The 21,423-nt window shown below is 37.6% G+C and overlaps 1 protein-coding gene across 3 annotated transcripts; it reads right to left on the bottom strand.

Moving 5' to 3' along the window:
* Positions 1-6,001: 6,001 nt before the first annotated feature.
* On the bottom strand, positions 6,002-9,654 carry LOC141587365 (putative strigolactone esterase DAD2). 3 transcript variants are annotated; one of them, XM_074408837.1, is made up of 4 exons: positions 9,523-9,654; positions 7,728-7,955; positions 7,555-7,604; positions 6,002-6,719 (listed from the first exon to the last, which is right to left on the bottom strand). In XM_074408837.1, the coding sequence occupies exons 2-4, from the start codon at positions 7,923-7,925 to the stop codon at positions 6,290-6,292; spliced, it is 678 nt and encodes a 225-aa protein (XP_074264938.1). In that variant the 5' UTR covers positions 7,926-7,955; positions 9,523-9,654; the 3' UTR covers positions 6,002-6,289. The 3 variants fall into 3 exon arrangements, with proteins under 3 accessions (XP_074264938.1, XP_074264935.1, XP_074264937.1); XM_074408834.1 differs by having other exon boundaries at positions 7,555-7,955; XM_074408836.1 differs by lacking the exon at positions 9,523-9,654 and adding an exon at positions 9,267-9,486 and having other exon boundaries at positions 7,555-7,955.
* Positions 9,655-21,423: the final 11,769 nt, after the last annotated feature.

The raw sequence follows: 21,423 nt of genomic DNA, 5'->3' as shown, positions 1-21,423 counted from the left end.
GGACCATGTAAGACACCCCCTTCGGGGGCTGCAGTGGCCAATTGATCATCGCCCCAGATGGTAGTCGAACCAGGGACCTCTCAACTCCTGTAAGCTTCAAGATTTAATCCGGCTACCATTAGACTAACACCACTTGGTTCAAAAGACTTTATTTTGCATTTTCATTTTATTCCATATCTTTATGCATGCAAATCCATGTAACTCTTCAATGTTGGTCCAACTCATGCTCCACACTTAGCCTTGTATAGTAGCTCTTACAAATTTGTTAAAAATAAGCTCCTAAAAGCTCAAGTTCCTACAAAATGTGACAAATCATGCAAAGACAACTAAAACACAATATTAGCTCATAAAACTACTAGATTAGTGCAAATGACATATATATTAGAGCTAAAGTAGGGGGTCAAAATGTACATAAAATGGACTTATCATTAACCTTGAGGGATCCTTAGTGGGTGAAGAAAGGGGAGTTATATGGCTTTTGAGACTGAGTACTCGGCCGAGTGTCTGTATCACTCGATCGAGTGGTCTAGTGACAGCGTGTTATAATGATACGCGGAGGTCGCGACTTAAATCATTTCCTCATTTCTCAAAACCTAAAATCAGACCCTTTTCCCCTCTTTTTCCCCCACCTTACCACATTTTAATCCTTCACCTAGATGACTAATGTGGGAGCGGGATTAGCGAGTCAAGATGTAGTTTTTGTTGTCGGTCTATTTAACAAGGTAAGTCGTTATCCTTATCTTTTGTATTAGTAATGATAATAGTTGGTCGTGATAGAGTTGTACCATTGGTTGTAGGTGATGATGGTAATGTCTTATATGCATTTGTATGATTGTCGGCGCTTGCTTGAGGAGTCGCTACAGGTAGGGTTTCCCTACTCAGTACTGTTTGTGATTATTGCCTTGTTGTGATTATTTGTCATTGTGAGTCTATTATTGTGGTTGTTGAGATTGTTGAATGTTGGAGGAATAAAATGGATATTGTGGAGCCATGTAGGGAGATGGTTTCAGCCCCATGTTTCGCCCTTTGTGTAATACCCGGATATTTGGGACCCGTAAAGGAACCTCGGGATGAGTGAAAGGATCCTTGGACTTGGACCGAGTAAACTGGCACTCGACCGAGTGCAGCTCAACAGTACGCGATATAACCTATGACGGGATCATATTTCACCTAACCCTAAATCATTTCATTCATCCTCCTTATCACTTCAAATCCCTTTCCTTCTCTCTAAAACCCTCATAAACACCTCCACATGAATGATAAGCTTGGATTAGAAGAGTATACACCTTATCCTTCTTTCCTTTCACCTTGTATGTTGAGATCTACCCTTTTCTATTTCTTATGAACACTAAATTTTTGGAGTTTTGTTATTGGTGATTAATTAGTAATTAATATAAGTAATATGGGTAATTAAAGGGTAATAATAAGGGATTTTGTGTTGTATAATAGTGTAGGATGTATTGTGATGGTATTGTGTGATTTGTATAGGATGAGACGGTTTGATGAGACGGAGTTTCGCTTGTCTTGGATTTACTTATGGAGTTTGATAAAAAGGTAAGTTTATCCTACTCGGTTTTAATAATGTGAATACTTGTTGTGTGTTCATCATTCATGTTTCCATGGTATAAGTCGATTTGCATCATATTATGATATTGAGATTGTTGCGAGTCATATGTTGGTGTCGGAAATGTATATTAGCACGACATTTGATTATGATGACTCAAGGAGTTGGAATACTTGAGGAATTGATGTTCATGACATGTTTGAGGAGTGTATCTCATAATGAGTCGTATTTTAATATATTGTGTTGCATATTACATATCGTGATTGTCGTATATGCTAGCGGGCGTGGTTGTTGTTGAGGAGAAGTAAGGCGGTTGGGAAACTGTCTCACGCTTGGGTCACCTCTTGGAGCTTCCCACTCCAAGAGAGATGTGCACATTAATGACTTGAATTATTGAGGGATTCGTGTGGTTGAAGCATGATGTCTAGCAGGGATCCGGTTAACGCCAGAGTCTGGTATACCACGGGTGTGTCCCGAGTACCTTTGTTACGGACTGCGGTCTGGCTGTTTGGTGGGCGGTGGTGCGGTGCCATCACCGATTGTGGTACCGTGGGTGTGTCCCTAGTATCAGTGAGATACAGGTACTCGGGACACACCCATGGTACCGAGCCCGGACGCTAAGCGGACCCCTGCCAGACGTCGTGCCTCAACCACACGTGTCCTTCCATAACTCAAGTTATTAATGTGCACATCCCTCTTGGAATGGGAAGCTCCAAGAGGCGACCTAAGCGTAAGACGGTCTCCCAACCGCCTTACGTCTCTTCAACAACCAAGTATCACCGCCACCACTCTATCACATCCTCCAACATTCACCACAAACATGTATATCACAATATGCCCGCAATGGTAAGCATAAAGCTTTCACATGAATTACGATTACCAACATACCTCGTGATACAATTCCCCCATTAACTTAGTATAATGCAATACAATGACCACATGAGACCAACACCAATGACCCCATTTATCATGTCATGACGGAATCCATACAATGATGACGTCAACCATAATCATCCCCTAATCATGATATAATGCAATCTAATTACCATGTGTGACCAACAACAACAAGAATGACATATACAACACATGAACCACATTCATGTTACCGAAACAGAGTAGGAAAAACTTACCTTTTAGCATACTCCAATAGCTACTCAAAACCAACATGATTCCATCTCATAAAACTGTCTCATCCTACACAGATCACATAATAACTATCACAATACATCTTATATACCTCCTATATAATACCAAACCTCTTAATAATACCCTTTAATTACCCATTTTACTACTAATAATCACTAATTAACAAGTAGAGTTTGAGTCTTAAATGAAAGTGTCGAAATTAAAAGAGTAAAGGTAGTGTGTTACTCACAAGATGATTAGGAACAAGGAAAAGTAGTTGAATCTTGGTAATTCTTCACCAATAGTTGTAGATCTTGAATTTTGGAAGGAGGGATTATAAAGAAAGGTGGGGAGAGGTTTAGAGAGAAGTTTTTAGGGTTTATGAAGTGAGAAAAACTGAAGAGGGGAATATATACCAAGGCCCAACAACACAAAGCCCACACGCGAAACCTAGGTCTGGACCAGAGTCACTCGGTCGAGTGCTCGGAGGTACTCGGTCGAGTGACACCTAACAGAAACATGGTTTGGGCCCAGGGGGCACTCGGTCCACTCCCTCGATCGAGTGTGTGACACTCGGTCGAGTACTCTACTGTACTCGACCAAGTGCACCGCTAAGAAAGTACGGGGTATTAGAGAAGTGCCAAAGGAAATCTTGGATCGCAAGTGCGAAAGACGAGAAATGGCGAGACTACACTCCTCAAGTGTTATGGACAAATCATAACGTAGAGAAGAGGCCATATGGGAACCGGAAGAAGCAATAAAAGAACGATATCCACATCTTTTTGAGCAAGTATGTTTGGTTAACGGGTCGTAACCTTATTCTTTTCGGGGGGAGAGGGTAGAAGATGATCGCATGTGTTTTGGGTTGTTTTTGAGTCGGTATTGGTATTCATTTGGTCAACTTTTGGGAGCTTTTGCCTTTGGTTTGAGTTTTGTTGTGTAGCGGTGTTGGTAGTGTTTATGTTGTGCAGGTATGGGTGTGAACTTCGAAGGCGAAGTCATTTTTAAGGAGGAAGAGTGTAATACTACGCATTTCTCAGTTCTGTTACTCGGTCGAGTAGGGGGTAATACTCGACCGAGTGTGCTGTACTCGACCGAGTAGGCTGACCGAGTAGTTTTGGTGGTTTTGTCAGGTTTCTGTTTTGGGGTCGCTCGACCCAGTATGTGATGCACTCGGTTGAGTACGTGTTACTCGGTCGAGTGGGTTGCGACACTCGACCGAGCGGTCGAGGGAGTGTTTTGCGCGGTTTGATTAGGGTGATTAGTGTATATGTTATATCATTTCGGCAGTTCTAAAAACATTTTCACAAACCTAATTATATCCCTAATCACTCTCTAATCACCTTAATCAAGATCTAAGTAAATGGGTGGTCATTTTTACACATTTCGGAAATCTCATTCGTGTGTCAAGCGTAAAGTAAGTTTAGATCGTTGTTCTTTATTCGTTTTAAGTTTGGTTTAAACCCTAATTTGGGACAAGATGGGGGAAATGGTTGTGTAATCATAGATTATGGATAGTAATTGTATGTGTAATCGTTATATAGGCGAGGATTTTGCAGAGGAGTAGTTCTAAACTATCTTGCGTCGATATCCGGATTTGCTAATAAGGTAGGGTTTTCCCTACACAGTATGATTGTATGAGTAATTGCTTTGGTTGTTGTTTATGATTGTTGATTGCATAATATTATGTTATTGTAATTGTGGATGTTGGAGGAGATGGAATGGATATTGTGGAGCCATATTAGGAGATGGTTTCACCCCCATGTTTCGCCCCTTGTGACTCGCGTCGCAAGAGGGATGTGCACATTAATGAGTTGGGTTCGCTAGTTGCGATGAGTTGGGATTTGATGTTCAGTGCTGCGGTCTGACATCGGCACGGGTGAGTTATCTGTTGCGATGGAAGCTCGGCTACTCGTTGCGATGAGAGCCATTTGCTGTTACGGAGTTTGGAGACGGTGGAGTATTGATTGAGTTATCTTGTGTTGTATGTTCTTTGTGTGAATTGTGATTAATTGTATAATTGTAATGACCCTTCAATGTTTTTAAAACTGTGGTGAACCATTTGATATTTCCGACAAATGGGGAGCAGTGAGTCTAGCAGGTGTTGATGTTTGAGCTTGCTTGCGGATTTGAATGGGATGTCGACGAGACACTATGATCATTTTAGCTTCCGCTGAGTTCTTAGACATTCCTTTGCTTTAACTTTGAGTTGTACTTCCTTTTGGTTTGGATTATGTAATCGACTAAAATTATCTTTATTAAACGTTTCATTATGGTATCTTTGATATAGACTACCTCGGGTAACCGAGATGGTAATGCTTTCATTTGCTAAGGTAGGCCTTGGTAAGACACTTTGTTAGATGGAGGCGTTACAATTTTTGTGTTCTTGGAGATGTTCTTGAATGTACAAAATTTTTACTTCAAATTTTTATAATAGTTATATTTAATTTGGATTTAATTCGTAAATGTTACGATAAAGGCGATAAAAATAGCACATATAATCAAATCAAGCTAATTAATTTTCAACAAATTAGTGGGGACTAATTTTTGAGTTCTAAGTCAGTTTAGATAATTATCTTGAGCTTAAATATGATTTAAGTGTTGATTATTGATTATCAATGAATTCCATAAAACCGAGCTAGATAAGCATGATTGTTTAGTAGGGCGATTTGGCATGATTTTTATTGCATTTCAATTTATTAGAATTAGAAGGAAATAAATTAATGGAAACAAATTGAAGAGTATCAATTCTCACTCCCACCAAACATCGCTTTCGAACACCTATATTAGTTGGATTATATTTAAGATAAGTCGAGGCGGAAGATGGGGTCATTATCTCTTTATTTTTTATGGGGCATGTACAAATAAAACAAGCACGCGAGTGTAGAATTTCCTGAGTAGGGGCCCAACTTTATACGGCTGGATGCGCAACTCACCACACGACACACAAGTGACACAACTTATCAACTTATCCAACATGTCATCCCCACAATTTCAATAGCAACCAACAACGAATAAAGTCAATTCCATCCAATCCAAACACAAAGTCTTGTTCTCCAAACTTATAATACCTTTTCCAATAGTTGTAACCACTCATTAAAGGCAAATTCACATTTCAGACCGTATTATCTGTTTGAAATTAAGAGTTAAGACGGATTAAATGTAACCATTTTACGATAAAATGTAAACATTTTATAATAAAAAATAATTTTTTATCATAAAATGATCACTTTTTATTGCAAAATGTGATTTTTTTTCGTCTTAAAAGAGACTTGCTCCTAATTAAAGGATTCACAAAAAAGGGACAATCAATTTTTGTCTTGAAATGCATCATGCTATGTGGAGGGTATTATTGTCAATAATTACACAGGCATGAAATTGCATTGAATAAATTTGAGTCTTCAAAAACTGTATTATAAGGCGGTTTTACGATAAAACATTGTAAAACACAGATTATTAACCCAAATAACCTTTCAAAAGAACTTTGTTGTTACTTGTTACTACATCGGTAGAAACATTTGGGTAAATAATTTGCGGTTTCACAATGATATTTATGTAAAACCGCTTTAATAAGTATATATGTGTGATCTTGTAACTTCTTCATTGTGAAAGTGCCCTCCAAAGGGCTTGAGCCAAGAGACCTGGGGCACTAAGGTGAGGCAAATGACCTTCAGTATTGAGCATGATCACAACACTCTTACCTCCTAAGTGATCTTTCATGTAGGTAGCAACCGACTCCGGCACCGACATATCCTTAGCTGTTTGGATAATGAAACATGGGACTTTTACGAGTCCTAACACACCGCGAAAATCACATTTGAACACAGTCCTACAAGCAAAGAGGGATATATCTGGCCTCATATTGAACAATGTCCGACTAAATTCCTGCACTGCTGTAGGCACATCGGCCCCCACGGCTAACGGGGCAAATCCATTAACCCAAGCTGCATAATTCGCTTCCATTGCTGAGAAAACAGTCTCAATCTCGCTTTCCTCAAATCCACCGTGATAATCATGGTCATTCAAAAACCTGCAATTATAGTTGACGGTTTTAATAATTAATTAAACAAGATTCTATATGACTGTTCGTGTTAATCCCTTTAAATCGTTAATGGAATAAACGTCACATTTGAACTGGATAGGCATTGAACGGGCCCCAAACCTCTAAAGTAGTAATGTACTTGGAAACAAGACTAGATACTCCAGTAGATATGCATATTGCATACCATGCATCTAAAAAGTTGTGGTTATGTGACATAGAAATAAAGCTAATCATCATTCATAGCTTTTTTTAGTTGACGAACGAGCATAGTTAGCATGCCAATTCTGATCAGTCATTATTACATATTTTGTGTAATCTCATTTGCATATGATTAGAACATAGTGAACGAGAAACGACTACATCAGCAACAGTCGATAAAAGCATGCTCGCAGTAGAATGCGCTTCTAATCATTTTTCTAAACAGTGATTACCACATAAATTACACAAATTCTTGTTTCAGACTAACACTTTTCGTCTTATTTTTCAGACGGGCATATGTGACCATTTTATAGTTAAATGTAACCACAATGGTATAGGCAGTGTTACAGCTTATGGTAACTGGTTTTTCAATAAAATGTTTACAAAATCCTGTCTTATTATTTCAAACCAAAAAGGCCCGTCTGAAGCAAGACGCACTACATAAATTAATGGATCAGTTCTCGCTTTAAGCTATCTTTTCAATTGACTGTAACAAAAAAACTCAACTATCTCGAAATTAACGCAACCAACAGCATTTCAATTACCTGTTCTTTTCAATTGACTGTAACAAAAAAAAAATGCACTGAAATAATACTAGAACGCAATGGAAGTGAAGATTGATTACCTCGGGGAGGCGCCAATAAGGATGAGCTTAGAAAAGAGAGTACGACGCCGAATACAAGCAAGAAGACCGATCATGGCGGACACAGAATGACCAACATAAGCACAAGAAGTAACACCAAGGATGTCAAGAATATCTAGGAGATCATCCACATAGGCATCAAGGGTAGTGTACCGTTGGAAGTCGAAGAAATCGGGATTAACACTGCCTGCACAAGGCAGGTCATACAGAATGACCTTGTATGATCGGGTGAAGTAAGGCAATATTCTTTGCCAAGCAGATTGGTCAGTCCCAAATCCATGGGCTAAAACCAGATAGTTCTGTCCATTGCCTTCTACTCTCACATTTAGCGCTTCTATTAAGTTTTGCCCCATGTCGGAGAACCGGTCAGTATCAAATTTATCCTGCAATGTTAGAGTCCAATTGGTAAAAATAACAAACTTCGAATAGTTCTTCCGTGTTACATTTAATATAATGACATATACAAACTCTTGTGTACTCCTAACCATGTAATCGGGGGGTCTTTGACTACGTTATTGCAAGTTTTTGTTTCTAAGAGCGTTAAACATTTAACCTTAAGAAGCGGCTGCCTAGCAAATTCTAAACCATATCATCTTTGCAACTGAATTTTGAACCAGCATGCAGCAGTGCTACAATCACCACAACAATGGTGATCAAGCAAGTTATATGTAAAAAGATACTCTTAAACAACAACGTACAGCATCCTGCATTTTAATTCAACGACATCCTCAATCCGATTCCTTGAGGAGCTAAAACTTCAAAAGTATTCTAGCGAAAAATACTACCCCGATTCAAATGGCTACAGACTTCACAACACGAATGCATCAAAAATACCTCAAAACTAGCATCCAACAAACTAAAACTCTTAACATAGTCGATAATAATACCCACCAATGCACCATGGGATCAATCAGAATAGTCGTAGACTCAATCATTTGATTATCTATGATTAAAATATCTCTCACAAACTACAAAATAAAGTAAACAAATGATCGGAACTAAGGGAGTTAAAATAACAAAATGCACCCCAAAATCAGAAATTCCAATATCCAATTTATTTATTTATTTTTGACATAATGAATTAAAAATATTATGGTTATTAGCTTATTACCCTTCTCCCAAATTCCAAATACTTCCTTTATCCCCATCGTTTATTTACCTTTATTTAAACTTTTGATTAAAATACTCCTTACAAATTAAAGAACAGATAGGGGGACAAGGTGGGGGCACCCCCATGTGCTTCCCTCTCTCCTCTATTTGGGTCATTTATGAGAAGAAATGGTATCCGTCACTCCAAAGTGACGGATACGTGCCGTCTTCAATGAGATTTTGTGATTAAAGAATTATAACAAATGAGTGAGACCGAAGGTGAAATGGAGAGGATCCTTGCTCCTCATTTCCTGATCATGCATGAAATCCAGCAAAACCAAAAAAGGTAGTCTTCATTCAATAAAACAACAGTAGATTTTTTTCTTTTTTAAAAAAGAGAAAATAAAATACATTTAGATATAGTCAAACTAAAAATGGACCCACAATTTAGAAAACCCAGAAAAAAACAGAGCATCCAAAAATTAAAATTCAAGCAGCACTGCAGCAGCTGAGCAGCATATAAAAAACAAACAAACAGATGGGAAGACAAATCATCAAATGCAAAGCATAAACAATAGATTAAGTCGAAAAGAACGGGGCCTAACTACAAAGGTCTAATAAGACCATGTTCTTCTGGTCTCCAACCATCGGAGCTCAACTGAACTAAATTAAGCTGAAAAAAATTAACGGGCCTGAACTGAACTAAATTTGTAGGAACTAAACTGAACCGAACTGGAATTAAGTCGAAAAGAAAGGGACCTAACTATAATTTCCTTTTTTTTATCTTGCAAAAATGTTGACAGGATAATTATATCCCAATTACATTGTAAAATTCGAAGAAAAATAAAGTTTGAAAATTACCTTAAAGTGAAGAAGAAATGAAGTACAGTCTTGGCCTATAGTTGGGATGTGGTTGGTTGTGAAAGAAAGAAGAAAATGAGAAGAAAAATTAAAAAAGAAGAGGCATATTATTCAATTTTAAGCTAACCATCAACTACCATATAAAAGTTTAGCTATAGTTAGTTTTTAACTAGAGTTAGCTAGATAAGGATCAACAAAACATTTAATACACCCACTAGTCATTACTCTTAACAAAAATACGTATACAGCTATAGAACGGTTTTACATTACCTTTATTGCATGTGTTGGGGAAGCGTCCTGTAAACTCGGTGCGGGAAGAGTCTCACCCAACAACGATACTACGAAGGAACACACACAACGAACGTAAGTAAGAACAAATAAAGATGACACCACAATTTATCACGTGGAAACCCTTCTCAATTAAGGGAAAAATCACGGCTCTCTCGACAAATTAATTCACTTAATGAGATATTACAAAGTTTGTAAGTACAATCACTCACATTAGTATTGTCACTTTCTCTCAAATTTTGCCTCACTCTTATTATTTCTAATGGATGTTGAACACTCTATTTTCTCTCCTTAAGAACAATAGTATTCTCACCAAATATATTAACTTGCCTCTCTATTTTTTGTGTGTATAAAACTATTATCACTAATAGCTATTTATACTAAATATAATCTTAAAACTTCTCACAAGCCATTGATTGTTTTATTAAAACAATCCATAACATCTACTTGTGCATTTTATGTTCATTCTCCAAAAACGTAAAACAGTTTACGTATTTGCTTGTGAAACATTCTACACTTTATTTCAACATTTAATTGTTGGAGTTTTTGGGAGATTAATCCAACAATTTCCTCTCTCGACCAAAAGTTCCAAACACCTCAACTATCTCGGAAAAGCGGACTTTCTTCTTAATGCCGGCCTTACTTTTCACGCTATGTCCATCCACATAGCAAATATTTTTTTTCGTTTTCACCCCTTGCAACACCAAGCTTCTTCCACAATACACTTTGCACCACTTACCACTACAAACATATCGATTACCTTGAGTCGTCAACACACCCAAAGAAATAATGTTGGAACAAGCTTTAGGGACATACCTCACATTTTTTAAAGTTCTTATGGTGCCATCATGGAGTTTCATTCTTACACTCCCTATACCCTCAACTTTTAATTTGAGGCCGTCACCCACTTTGACATGCCCAAAGTCTCCAATATTTTGCAAAGTATCAAATGATCCTTGGTCTTTACACACATGCATAGAGGCACCCGAATCCATCACCCATTTTTCTTGACATTCCACCTCATCATGAGTAGTCAAGAATATGCCTTCATCATCACTACTATTACCACACACCATATTGGAAGAATCACCTAAATCATCAACCTTAGCTTTGCCCAACTTTTCTCTTAATAACTTCACACTTTTCAAGTCTTCCTTCATTATTGGACAATTTCGTTGAATATGGCCCTTCTCATGACAATAATAACACTCCACATTATCCATGTCTCTAGTGCGCGACTTTGATATACTTCTTTGGCCATCCCCATATCTTTGTGATTTTTTTCCTCTTTCACAACCATCTGCCACTAGTGCCCCATCACTTGATGATGCATTTCCATCTATTTTTGCCATCATCCTCTCATTTTCTCTCACCACTGTTATTGCTTCATCCAAAGAAATTTTCTCTTTACCCACGAGCATCGTCATCACAATGGATCTAAAACTCTTCGACAATGAAGTCAATAACAAGAGAGCTTGCTCTTGATCCGTTATATTCTCATCGGCATTCAAGAGTTGACACACTAACTGGTTGAATTTATTTATGTGGTCTTGTAAATTTGTATCACCCTCCTCCATCTTGAGTTGATACAACTCCCATCGCAAACATAATCGGTTGGTGAGCGATTTTGACGCATACATGCCTTGTAGCTTCTCTAACAGGGCCCTCGGCTCCTTCTCGCCCAAAAGATTATATTTAATCTCCGGTGCTACCGCCAACCTTATCATACTCACGGCTTTCTTTTTCTTTGACTCCCAATTAGACTCACTCATCTCTAATGACTTAGTCAATTCCAAAGCCTCATCAAGACTCGACTGGACTAGCAAGTCTTCAACTCTTTGTAACAAATCCTCTCTCTCTCTCTAAAAACCTCCCAATTTCTCTCTATAAAAAATCCCAAAAAAAACCTTCTTTGTAACCTCCATCTTCCCCTTCCTCCCATCGTTCCTTCTCAGCCAGCTCCGTCGCCGGAGATAGGGTCGTCCCGGCCTATCTCCGGCGATGTTACCTCCATCAATCTTATCTTCTAATCTTTCACCCTTGTTTTTTCGCTTCTCCAATTTGAATCAAATCTCTCCTGCTTTCTCCGGGGTCTTGCCGATCGATCTTCTGTTGTTTATTCCCTTTGATTGTTGTGCGGTGTTTCTTTTCCTGATTCTTCTCCTTTTCCGTCTGTCTTTGTCACTAGTGACCTTCATGCAGCGGTAGATTTGTGTTTGGTGTTGTTGATGGCTTTTAAGCCATCGTCTGTCTGGGTTTTGGGATCTTTCCTTGACGTTCCCGACCCTCCGTCCCCTTGTCCTGTCACCGTTGTTCTTGAAACCAACCCGGTGGTGTTCCCCCCATTCCCCCCACCACTGGTTTGGCCTTCTTGTTTTGTCTGTCTGTCGATGAGTATAACTCATTCGGTGGTGTCGATGTTGTTTTATGTGGTCGTGATTTGGGACGATATGGTGATCCCCATTCCCCCACCTATCTCTGTCTCTTTTCCTTTATCACTCGTGTCTGTCAGTGTCGGCCTGTTGTTTGGTCTGGTTGCTTGTAAGGCGGTGGTCCTGGGAGGTGTCTTTCGGTGAAACGGGCGTCTTTAGTGTCAATGATCCGCCAGATTGTTTTGTTGTTGGGTTGTCATTTTCTGCTTTTGTTGCATGCATGTGTCTCTGGTGTTTTGAGTCAGTTGTGGTTTGTGTCTTTGGGTCCTTGGAGCTTCGGCTGCTTCGTTGTTTATTGGAGGTCGTTTGCAGACCTGTTGCGATTGTTGGACTCCTTTCTTTCTATTGGTTTGGTGATGTTGGGTGTTTGATTTTAATTTCGAGATTGTGTGTGGGTTTGAGTTGGTTTGAGTTGGGTCTTCGGTGTGGTTGGTTGGATTGGAGATGGTGGTTTAATTTAAATCGATGTCACCACAACTTAATTTTCTGTCTTGTTTTTATGTTTTAATAATCTCCTTCTATGGGAGTCTTTGTTCTAGTACTGGGGTACTTTTGAGGTTCTTGGCTGGAAAATTAGTTGGGGTGTGCTCTCTAGTCCGTCTTATCAGCTTACTTGGTTCTTTGAGTTGTTGGTCTTTGGACTGTTGGGGTCGATTACCACGGTGTAGGAGATTCTTCTCCGCTGAAGACAAGCTTGTTCGGCTCGTTCTTCTCCTTTTCTTTCTACGCACTTGTGGCGTAAGTGCACCTGGTCGGTCCCGTTGGCTTATGGGAATTGTTAGTAAAGCTGTTGACATGGAAGAGATTGCTCGTGGTCAACTTATTCTTCATCATCCTGCCCTCGTTACTCCAGCTTCCTTTGTTGTAATTTTATTTCTAATAACTGTTTACTTAGTCTCTAAGTGTGACTTTGATGTACTAGTTTTGCTAGTTGGGCTTCTAGTGCAACTTAGTCGACTAGTTTGTTATGTAACTTTTGGGGTATAATAACCCTTTCTCTCACTGTCAAAAAAAAAAAAAAAAAAAAAATATCTTTGTGATTTTTTTCCTCTTTTACAACCATCTGCCACTAGTGCCCCATCACTTGATGATGCATTTCCATCTATTTTTGTCATCATCCTCTCATTTTCTCTCACCACTGTTATTGCTTCATCCAAAGAAATTTTCTCTTTACCCACGAGCATCGTCATCACAATGGATCTAAAACTCTTCGGCAATGAAGTCAATAACAAGAGAGCTTGCTCTTGATCCGTTATCTTCTCATCGGCATTCAAGAGTTGACACACTAACTGGTTGAATTTATTTATGTGGTCTTGTAAATTTGTATCACCCTCCTCCATCTTGAGTTGATACAACTCCCATCGCAAACATAATCGGTTGGTGAGCGATTTTGACGCATACATGCCTTGTAGCTTCTCTAACAGGGCCCTCGGCTCCTTCTCGCCCAAAAGATTATACTTAATCTCCGGTGCTACCGCCAACCTTATCATACTCACAGCTTTCTTTTTCTTTGACTCCCAATTAGACTCATTCATCTCTAATGGCTTAGTCAATTCCAAAGCCTCATCAAGACTCGACTGGACTAGCAAGTCTTCAACTGTGCTTTTCCACACCATAAAATTCATCTTCCCATCGAACAATGGAATATGAAATTTTTCCGCCATCTTACTTACGATAAATAAGTTCCTCCCTAAATCGGAATTTCCCGCACCTCCCAGTATACAGAACCTTCGGCTCTGATACCACTGTTGGGGAAGCGTCCTGTAAACTCGGTGCGGGAAGAGTCTCACCCAACAACGATACTACGAAGGAACACACACAACGAACGTAAGTAAGAACAAATAAAGATGACACCACAATTTATCACGTGGAAACCCTTCTCAACTAAGGGAAAAACCACGGCTCTCTCAATAAATTAATTCACTTAATGAGATATTACAAAGTTTGTAAGTACAATCACTCACAGTAGTATTGTCACTTTCTCTCAAATTTTGCCTCACTCTTATTATTTCTAATGGATGTTGAACACTCTATTTTCTCTCCTTAAGAACAATAGTATTCTCACCAAATATATTAACTTGCCTCTCTATTTTTTGTGTGTATAAAACTATTATCACTAATAGCTATTTATACGAAATATAATCTTAAAACTTCTCACAAGCCATTGATTGTTCTAATTAAAACAATCCATAACATCTACTTGTGCATTTTATGTTCATTCTCCAAAAACGTAAAACAGTTTACGTATTTGCTTGTGAAACATTCTACACTTTATTTCAACATTTAATTGTTGGAGTTTTTGGGAGATTAATCCAACAATTTCCTCTCTCGACCAAAAGCACCAAACACCTCAACTATCTCGGAAAAGCGGACTTTCTTCTTTACGCCGACCTTACTTTTCACGCTATGTCCATCCACATAGCAAATATTTTTTTTCGTTTTCACCCCTTGCAACACCAAGCTTCTTCCACAATACACTTTGCACCACTTACCACTACCAACATATCGATTACCTTGAGTCGTCAACACACCCAAAGAAATAATGTTGGAACAAGCTTTAGGGACATACCTCACATTTTTTAAAGTTCTTATGGTGCCATCATGGAGTTTCATTCTTACACTCCCTATACCCTCAACTTTTAATTTGAGGCCGTCACCCACTTTGACATGCCCAAAGTCCCCATTATTTTGCAAAGTATCAAATGATCCTTGGTCTTTACACACATGCATAGAGGCACCCGAATCCATCACCCATTTTTCTTGACATTCCACCTCATCATGAGTAGTCAAGAATATGCCTTCATCATCACTACTATTACCACACACCATATTGGAAGAATCACCTAAATCATCAACCTTAGCTTTGCCCAACTTTTCTCTTAAAGACTTCACACTTTTCAAGTCTTCCTTCATTATTGGACAATTTCGTTGAATATGGCCCTTCTCATGACAATAATAACACTCCACATTATCCATGTCTCTAGTGCACGACTTTGATATACTTCTTTGGCCATCCCCATATCTTTGTGATTTTTTTCCTCTTTCACAACCATCTGCCACTAGTGCTCAATCACTTGATGATGCATTTCCATCTATTTTTGCCATCATCCTCTCATTTTTTCCCACCACTGTTATTGCTTCATCCAAATAAATTTTCTCTTTACCCACGAGCATCGTCATCACAATGGATCTAAAACTTTTCGGCAATGAAGTCAATAACAAGAGAGATTGCTCTTGATCCGTTATCTTCTCATCGGCATTCAAGAGTTGACACACTAACTGGTTGAATTTATTTATGTGGTCTTGTAAATTTGTATCACCCTCCTCCATCTTGAGTTGATACAACTCCCATCGCAAACATAATCGGTTGGTGAGCGATTTTGACGCATACATGCCTTGTAGCTTCTCTAACAGGGCCCTCGGCTCCTTCTCGCCCAAAAGATTATACTTAATCTCCGGTGCTACCGCCAACCTTATCATACTCACAGCTTTCTTTTTCTTTGACTCCCAATTAGACTCACTCATCTCTAATGGCTTAGTCAATTCCAAAGCCTCATCCAGACTCGACTGGACTAGCAAGTCTTCAACTGTGTTTTTCCACACCATAAAATTCATCTTCCCATCGAACAATGGAATATGAAATTTTTCCGCCATCTTACTTACGATAAATAAGTTCCTCCCTAAATCGGAATTTCCCGCACCTCCCAGTATACAGAACCTTCGGCTCTGATACCACTGTTGGGGAAGCGTCTTGTAAACTCGGTGCGGGAAGAGTCTCACCCAACAACGATACTACGAAGGAACACACAAAACGAACGTAAGTAAGAACAAATAAAGATGACACCACAATTTATTACGTGGAAACCCTTCTCAACTAAGGGAAAAACCACGGCTCTCTCGACAAATTAATTCACTTAATGAGATATTACAAAGTTTGTAAGTACAATCACTCACACTAGTATTGTCACTTTCTCTCAAATTTTGCCTCACTCTTATTATTTCTAATGAATGTTGAACACTCTATTTTCTCTCCTTAAGAACAATAAGTATTCTCACCAAATATATTAGCTTGCCTCTCTATTTTTTGTGTGTATAAAACTATTATAACTAATAGCTATTTATACTAAATATAATCTTAAAACTTCTCACAAGCCATTGATTGTTCTAATTAAAACAATCCATAACATCTACTTGTGCATTTTATGTTCATTCTGCAAAAACGTAAAACAGTTTACGTATTTGCTTGTGAAACATTCTACACTTTATTTCAACATTTAATTGTTGGAGTTTTTGGGAGATTAATCCAACAATTTCCTCTCTCGACCAAAAGCTCCAAACACCTCAACTATCTCGGAAAAGCGGACTTTCTTCTTTACGCCGGCCTTACTTTTCACGCTATGTCCATCCACATAGCAAATATTTTTTTTCGTTTTCACCCCTTGCAACACCAAGCTTCTTCCACAATACACTTTGCACCACTTACCACTACCAACATATCGATTACCTTGAGTCGTCAACACACCCAAAGAAATAATGTTGGAACAAGCTTTAGGGACATACCTCACATTTTTTAAAGTTCTTATGGTGCCATCATGGAGTTTCATTTTTACACTCCCTATACCCTCAACTTTTAATTTGAGGCCGTCACCCACTTTGACATGCCCAAAGTCCCCATTATTTTGCAAAGTATCAAATGATCTTTGGTCTTTACACACATGCATAGAGGCACCCGAATCCATCACCCATTTTTCTTGACATTCCACCTCATCATGAATAGTCAAGAATATGCCTTCATCATCACTACTATTACCACACACCATATTGGAAGAATCACCTAAATCATTAACCTTAGCTTTGCCCAACTTTTCTCTTAAAGACTTCACACTTTTCAAGTCTTCCTTCATTATTGGACAATTTCGTTGAATATGGCCCTTCCCATGACAATAATAACATTCCACATTATCCATGTCTCTAGTGCGCGACTTTGATATACTTCTTTGGCCATCCCCATATCTTTGTGATTTTTTTCCTCTTTCACAACCATCTGCCACTAGTACCCCATCACTTTATGATGCATTTCCATCTATTTTTGCCATCATCCTCTCATTTTCTCTCACCACTGTTATTGCTTCATCCAAAGAAATTTTCTCTTTACCCACGAGCATCGTCATCACAATGGATCTAAAACTCTTCGGCAATGAAGTCAATAACAAGAGAGCTTGCTCTTGATCCGTTATCTTCTCATCGGCATTCAAGAGTTGACACACTAACTGGTTGAATTTATTTATGTGGTCTTGTAAATTTGTATCACCCTCCTCCATCTTGAGTTGATACAACTCCCATCGCAAAAATAATCGGTTGGTGAGCGATTTTGACGCATACATGCCTTGTAGCTTCTCTAACAGGGCCCTCGGCTCCTTCTCGCCCAAAAGATTATACTTAATCTCCGATGCTACCGCCAACCTTATCATACTCACAGCTTTCTTTTTCTTTGACTCCCAATTAGACTCACTCGTCTCTAATGGCTTAGTCAATTCCAAAGCCTCATCAAGACTCGACTGGACTAGCAAGTCTTCAATTATGCTTTTCCACACCATAAAATTCATCTTCCTATCGAACAATGGAATATGAAATTTTTCCGCCATCTTACTTACGATAAATAAGTTCCTCCCTAAATCGGAATTTCCCGCACCTCCCAGTATACAGAACCTTCGGCTCTGATACCACTGTTGGGGAAGCGTCCTGTAAACTCGGTGCGGGAAGAGTCTCACCCAACAACGATACTACGAAGGAACACACACACAACGAATGTAAGTAAGAACAAATAAAGATGACACCACAATTTATCATGTGGAAACCATTCTCAACTAAGGGAAAAACCACGGCTCTCTCGACAAATTAATTCACTTAATGAGATATTACAAAGTTTGTAAGTACAATCACTCACACTAGTATTGTCACTTTCTCTCAAATTTTGCCTCACTCTTATTATTTCTAATGAATGTTGAACACTCTATTTTCTCTCCTTAAGAACAATAAGTATTCTCACCAAATATATTAACTTAGGCAAAGTTAATATATTTGGTGAGAATACTTATTGTTCTTAAGGAGAGAAAATAGAGTGTTCAACATCCATTAGAATTAATAAGAGTGAAGCAAAATTTGAGAGAAAGTGACAATACTAGTGTGAGTGATTGTACTTACAAACTTTGTAATATCTCATTAAGTGAATTAATTTGTTGAGAGAGCCGTGGTTTTTCCCTTAGTTGAGAAGAGTTTCCACGTGATAAATTGTGGTGTCATCTTTATTTGTTCTTACTTACGTTCGTTGTGTGTGTTCCTTCGTAGTATCGTTGTTGGGTGAGACTCTTCCCACACCGAGTTTACAGGACGCTTCCCCAGCAGCATGACATGGACCCTTAGCTTGTACATAAAAATACTCCTTTTATTTTTCTATTTTCACTCTATTTCTCTATTATATATATCAAGTAATACTCTGTAATTCTTAGGCAGGAAAAACATATTTTTCTAAAACTAAATCATATTTAGTATTAATAATATAAATAAATTCATTAATTATCAGTTATCGCCCTTGTATTAAAGCATTTATAAAAGTTATACTCCTTCCTATTTACAATAAATTCCTCCTTTTATTTTGACACGAAAATTAAGGAAACACGTTACCTCAACATCAATATCTATCTATCTATCTATATTAATAAAGGAAGCTTTTTTCGAGCGATTACAGAGTCTCTAACTTTTGTAAAATTCGAAAAGCTATAAAAAAAAAGAATATCAATAATCCATTATAATAATAATATAATAATAGAAGTATATAACAATGAGAAGTTGAAATCACGTACGTTTGATGGTATTTGTATTAGAGTGAAAAACGACCTCAACGATTTCAACATGTATTTATATATAAAGACCCCATGCGTAAGACGTATAAAAGAATTCTTACTTTATAACGGCCATATTTTTTAGTTAATTTTTTTGTTGTTATATTGATTGTACGTATTGTTTGTGTTATGTATATTGTGATTGTTTGCTTATTGTCCTATGATTATATCTCATATTCTTACTGTATAGTGTATCTAAAGTGTTAATTCACTACTACAAATCCAGGCAACTACAACGCCTCTTTAACAACGATTATTCACGAAAATCACAATAGACGTTGTAGAATGTATGGCGCGAATTTTACTAAAATCAATTACAACGGGTATGGTTATAAAAACCGTTGTTATTAGTTTTAACAACGGGTCACACATGAACAACCGTTGTTAATAATTTGGCGCAAAATTGGCGCAAAGTTAGTGAAAAGTAATCACATCGGTTATTTTTGAAACCCGTTGTTAAAACTTATTTAACAACGGGTGTTTTTTACAACCGTTGTTAAAACATATTTCACAACGGTTGTTGTTTAATAACCGTTGTCAATACCTTCCATACTATATGCACCACACAAACACAAGTCTGCTGCAGCCACAAAACACAAACCTTAATACACAAACACAAACCCAGCAGCAGCCAAACACAAACACAAAACACACACTTTCTCATCGTCTCTTTCTCTCTTTCTCATCGCTTTATCTTCTCGCCACATCATCGTTGATTTCATCGTCTCTTTACGTACGTTACGAATTATCGGTTTGTTTCATCGTCATTATTTTATTTTTCTAATTATTTCATTTCCATGTATGTGTTTTTATCGACCATTAGGTTCCGTTCAGCATCTGCTATATCGTCATATAGCTGCAGCTGCTGCTGCTCCGTCAAGCATCTTCTTTGGCGTCCTTCAGTACGGATCGAGCATAGTAAGAGTCTTAAGGATGATATCATTCATTTTGTTGGAGTTTGAAGTTTGTTTTGAAAGATTAAGGAGAGGGTTAATTTATTTGGAGTTTGTTTTAGCAGTAATAAGATATTATATATGTAATGTATACGTGGCCTGACTGGCCTCTAAATACTCTGTATAGAGCTTCTATTTTTTCGTTTGAATATCGCTTCCCTAATATATTCTTACTCATGCAATCACGTATGACATACCCTCTATTTTCCTCATGTGACCAGTATTTGCATAGCCTGGAAATTTCTTTTAATTGTTTGAGTTAACGTACAGCAAAACAATGTTATCATGAAACATGTACACCCTATTTATATATTTTTATGAGATCAAGTCATTTGAGACATAGTTATATAATAAGTATGCAAATAGAATTATATTGATGATTGACCAAACACGACTCTTAATGAATTAATTTCAATTGTATGAACTACTCCCTCCGTCGTATTTCAGTTAGGAGTTTTATCTTAATTCAATTTCGTTGTCAATTAGCATTGCATATAAAAAGCTACTTGCGTGATAAGAAGATCAAACTCATGCTACTTCCATCTTCTTTGCCTCTTACGTAACATTTTTTTTCATACATTAGCTTAAGTGTTATATATATGTTGAATTCATATAGTTATATTGGGAAAAGTAGGTATCCAATAACTTCTTCGACATAAAATTTGAGATACTTTTCTTGGATTATCCCCATGCATTAGATAATTGTAACTTGCTTAAAAAGAAATGGAGAGTCCATTTTCTTTTATTGATCCAGATTACATCTTGGCAACATCAAACGGTTATTCATTTATGCATAAATAAAAATAAATGTATAATATAGTATTCCCTCTGTCCCGGTCGTTTGTTGTCCTTTTCTATTTTAGGGTGTCTTAGTCAATTGTTGTCCTTTCTATTTTAATAATTAAGTTAAAGAGCAATTTGATCATTCACACTCAATTTATTCTTTATTTAAAGAGGAAATGTTATTAAATGGGTTTGTAAGAGGCAATAGAGAGAAATAAGTTAATAAGATCTTAATTGAATGCACTCATATCAACATACAGAGTATTACGTATAGATAAGATCTTATTCTTTTAGATCGATATTTTAGGAACTTTAATGAATTTAGAGGATCTAAATTGTACTGAACTAAGTTTACAAGACTTGAATTGACTGAATTAAGAATGGGTGATTTCCCTACATAATGCTATAAGATAAATTAATTCTCTATGTATGGTTGTTTTAAAAATAATTCCCACCATATTGTTTATTTAGGTTTGGATGATCTAAAGCAAAAAGGGATGGAAATAAAAACAAAATTGAATTCCCTTATTGATGGGGCATATT

The sequence above is a fragment of the Silene latifolia genome, chromosome 6 (genome assembly GCF_048544455.1).
Source record: "Silene latifolia isolate original U9 population chromosome 6, ASM4854445v1, whole genome shotgun sequence".
Lineage (NCBI taxonomy): Eukaryota > Viridiplantae > Streptophyta > Magnoliopsida > Caryophyllales > Caryophyllaceae > Silene > Silene latifolia.
The sequence above is the reverse complement of the archived record's forward strand: the minus strand, read 5'-3'. Positions and strand labels throughout refer to the sequence as shown.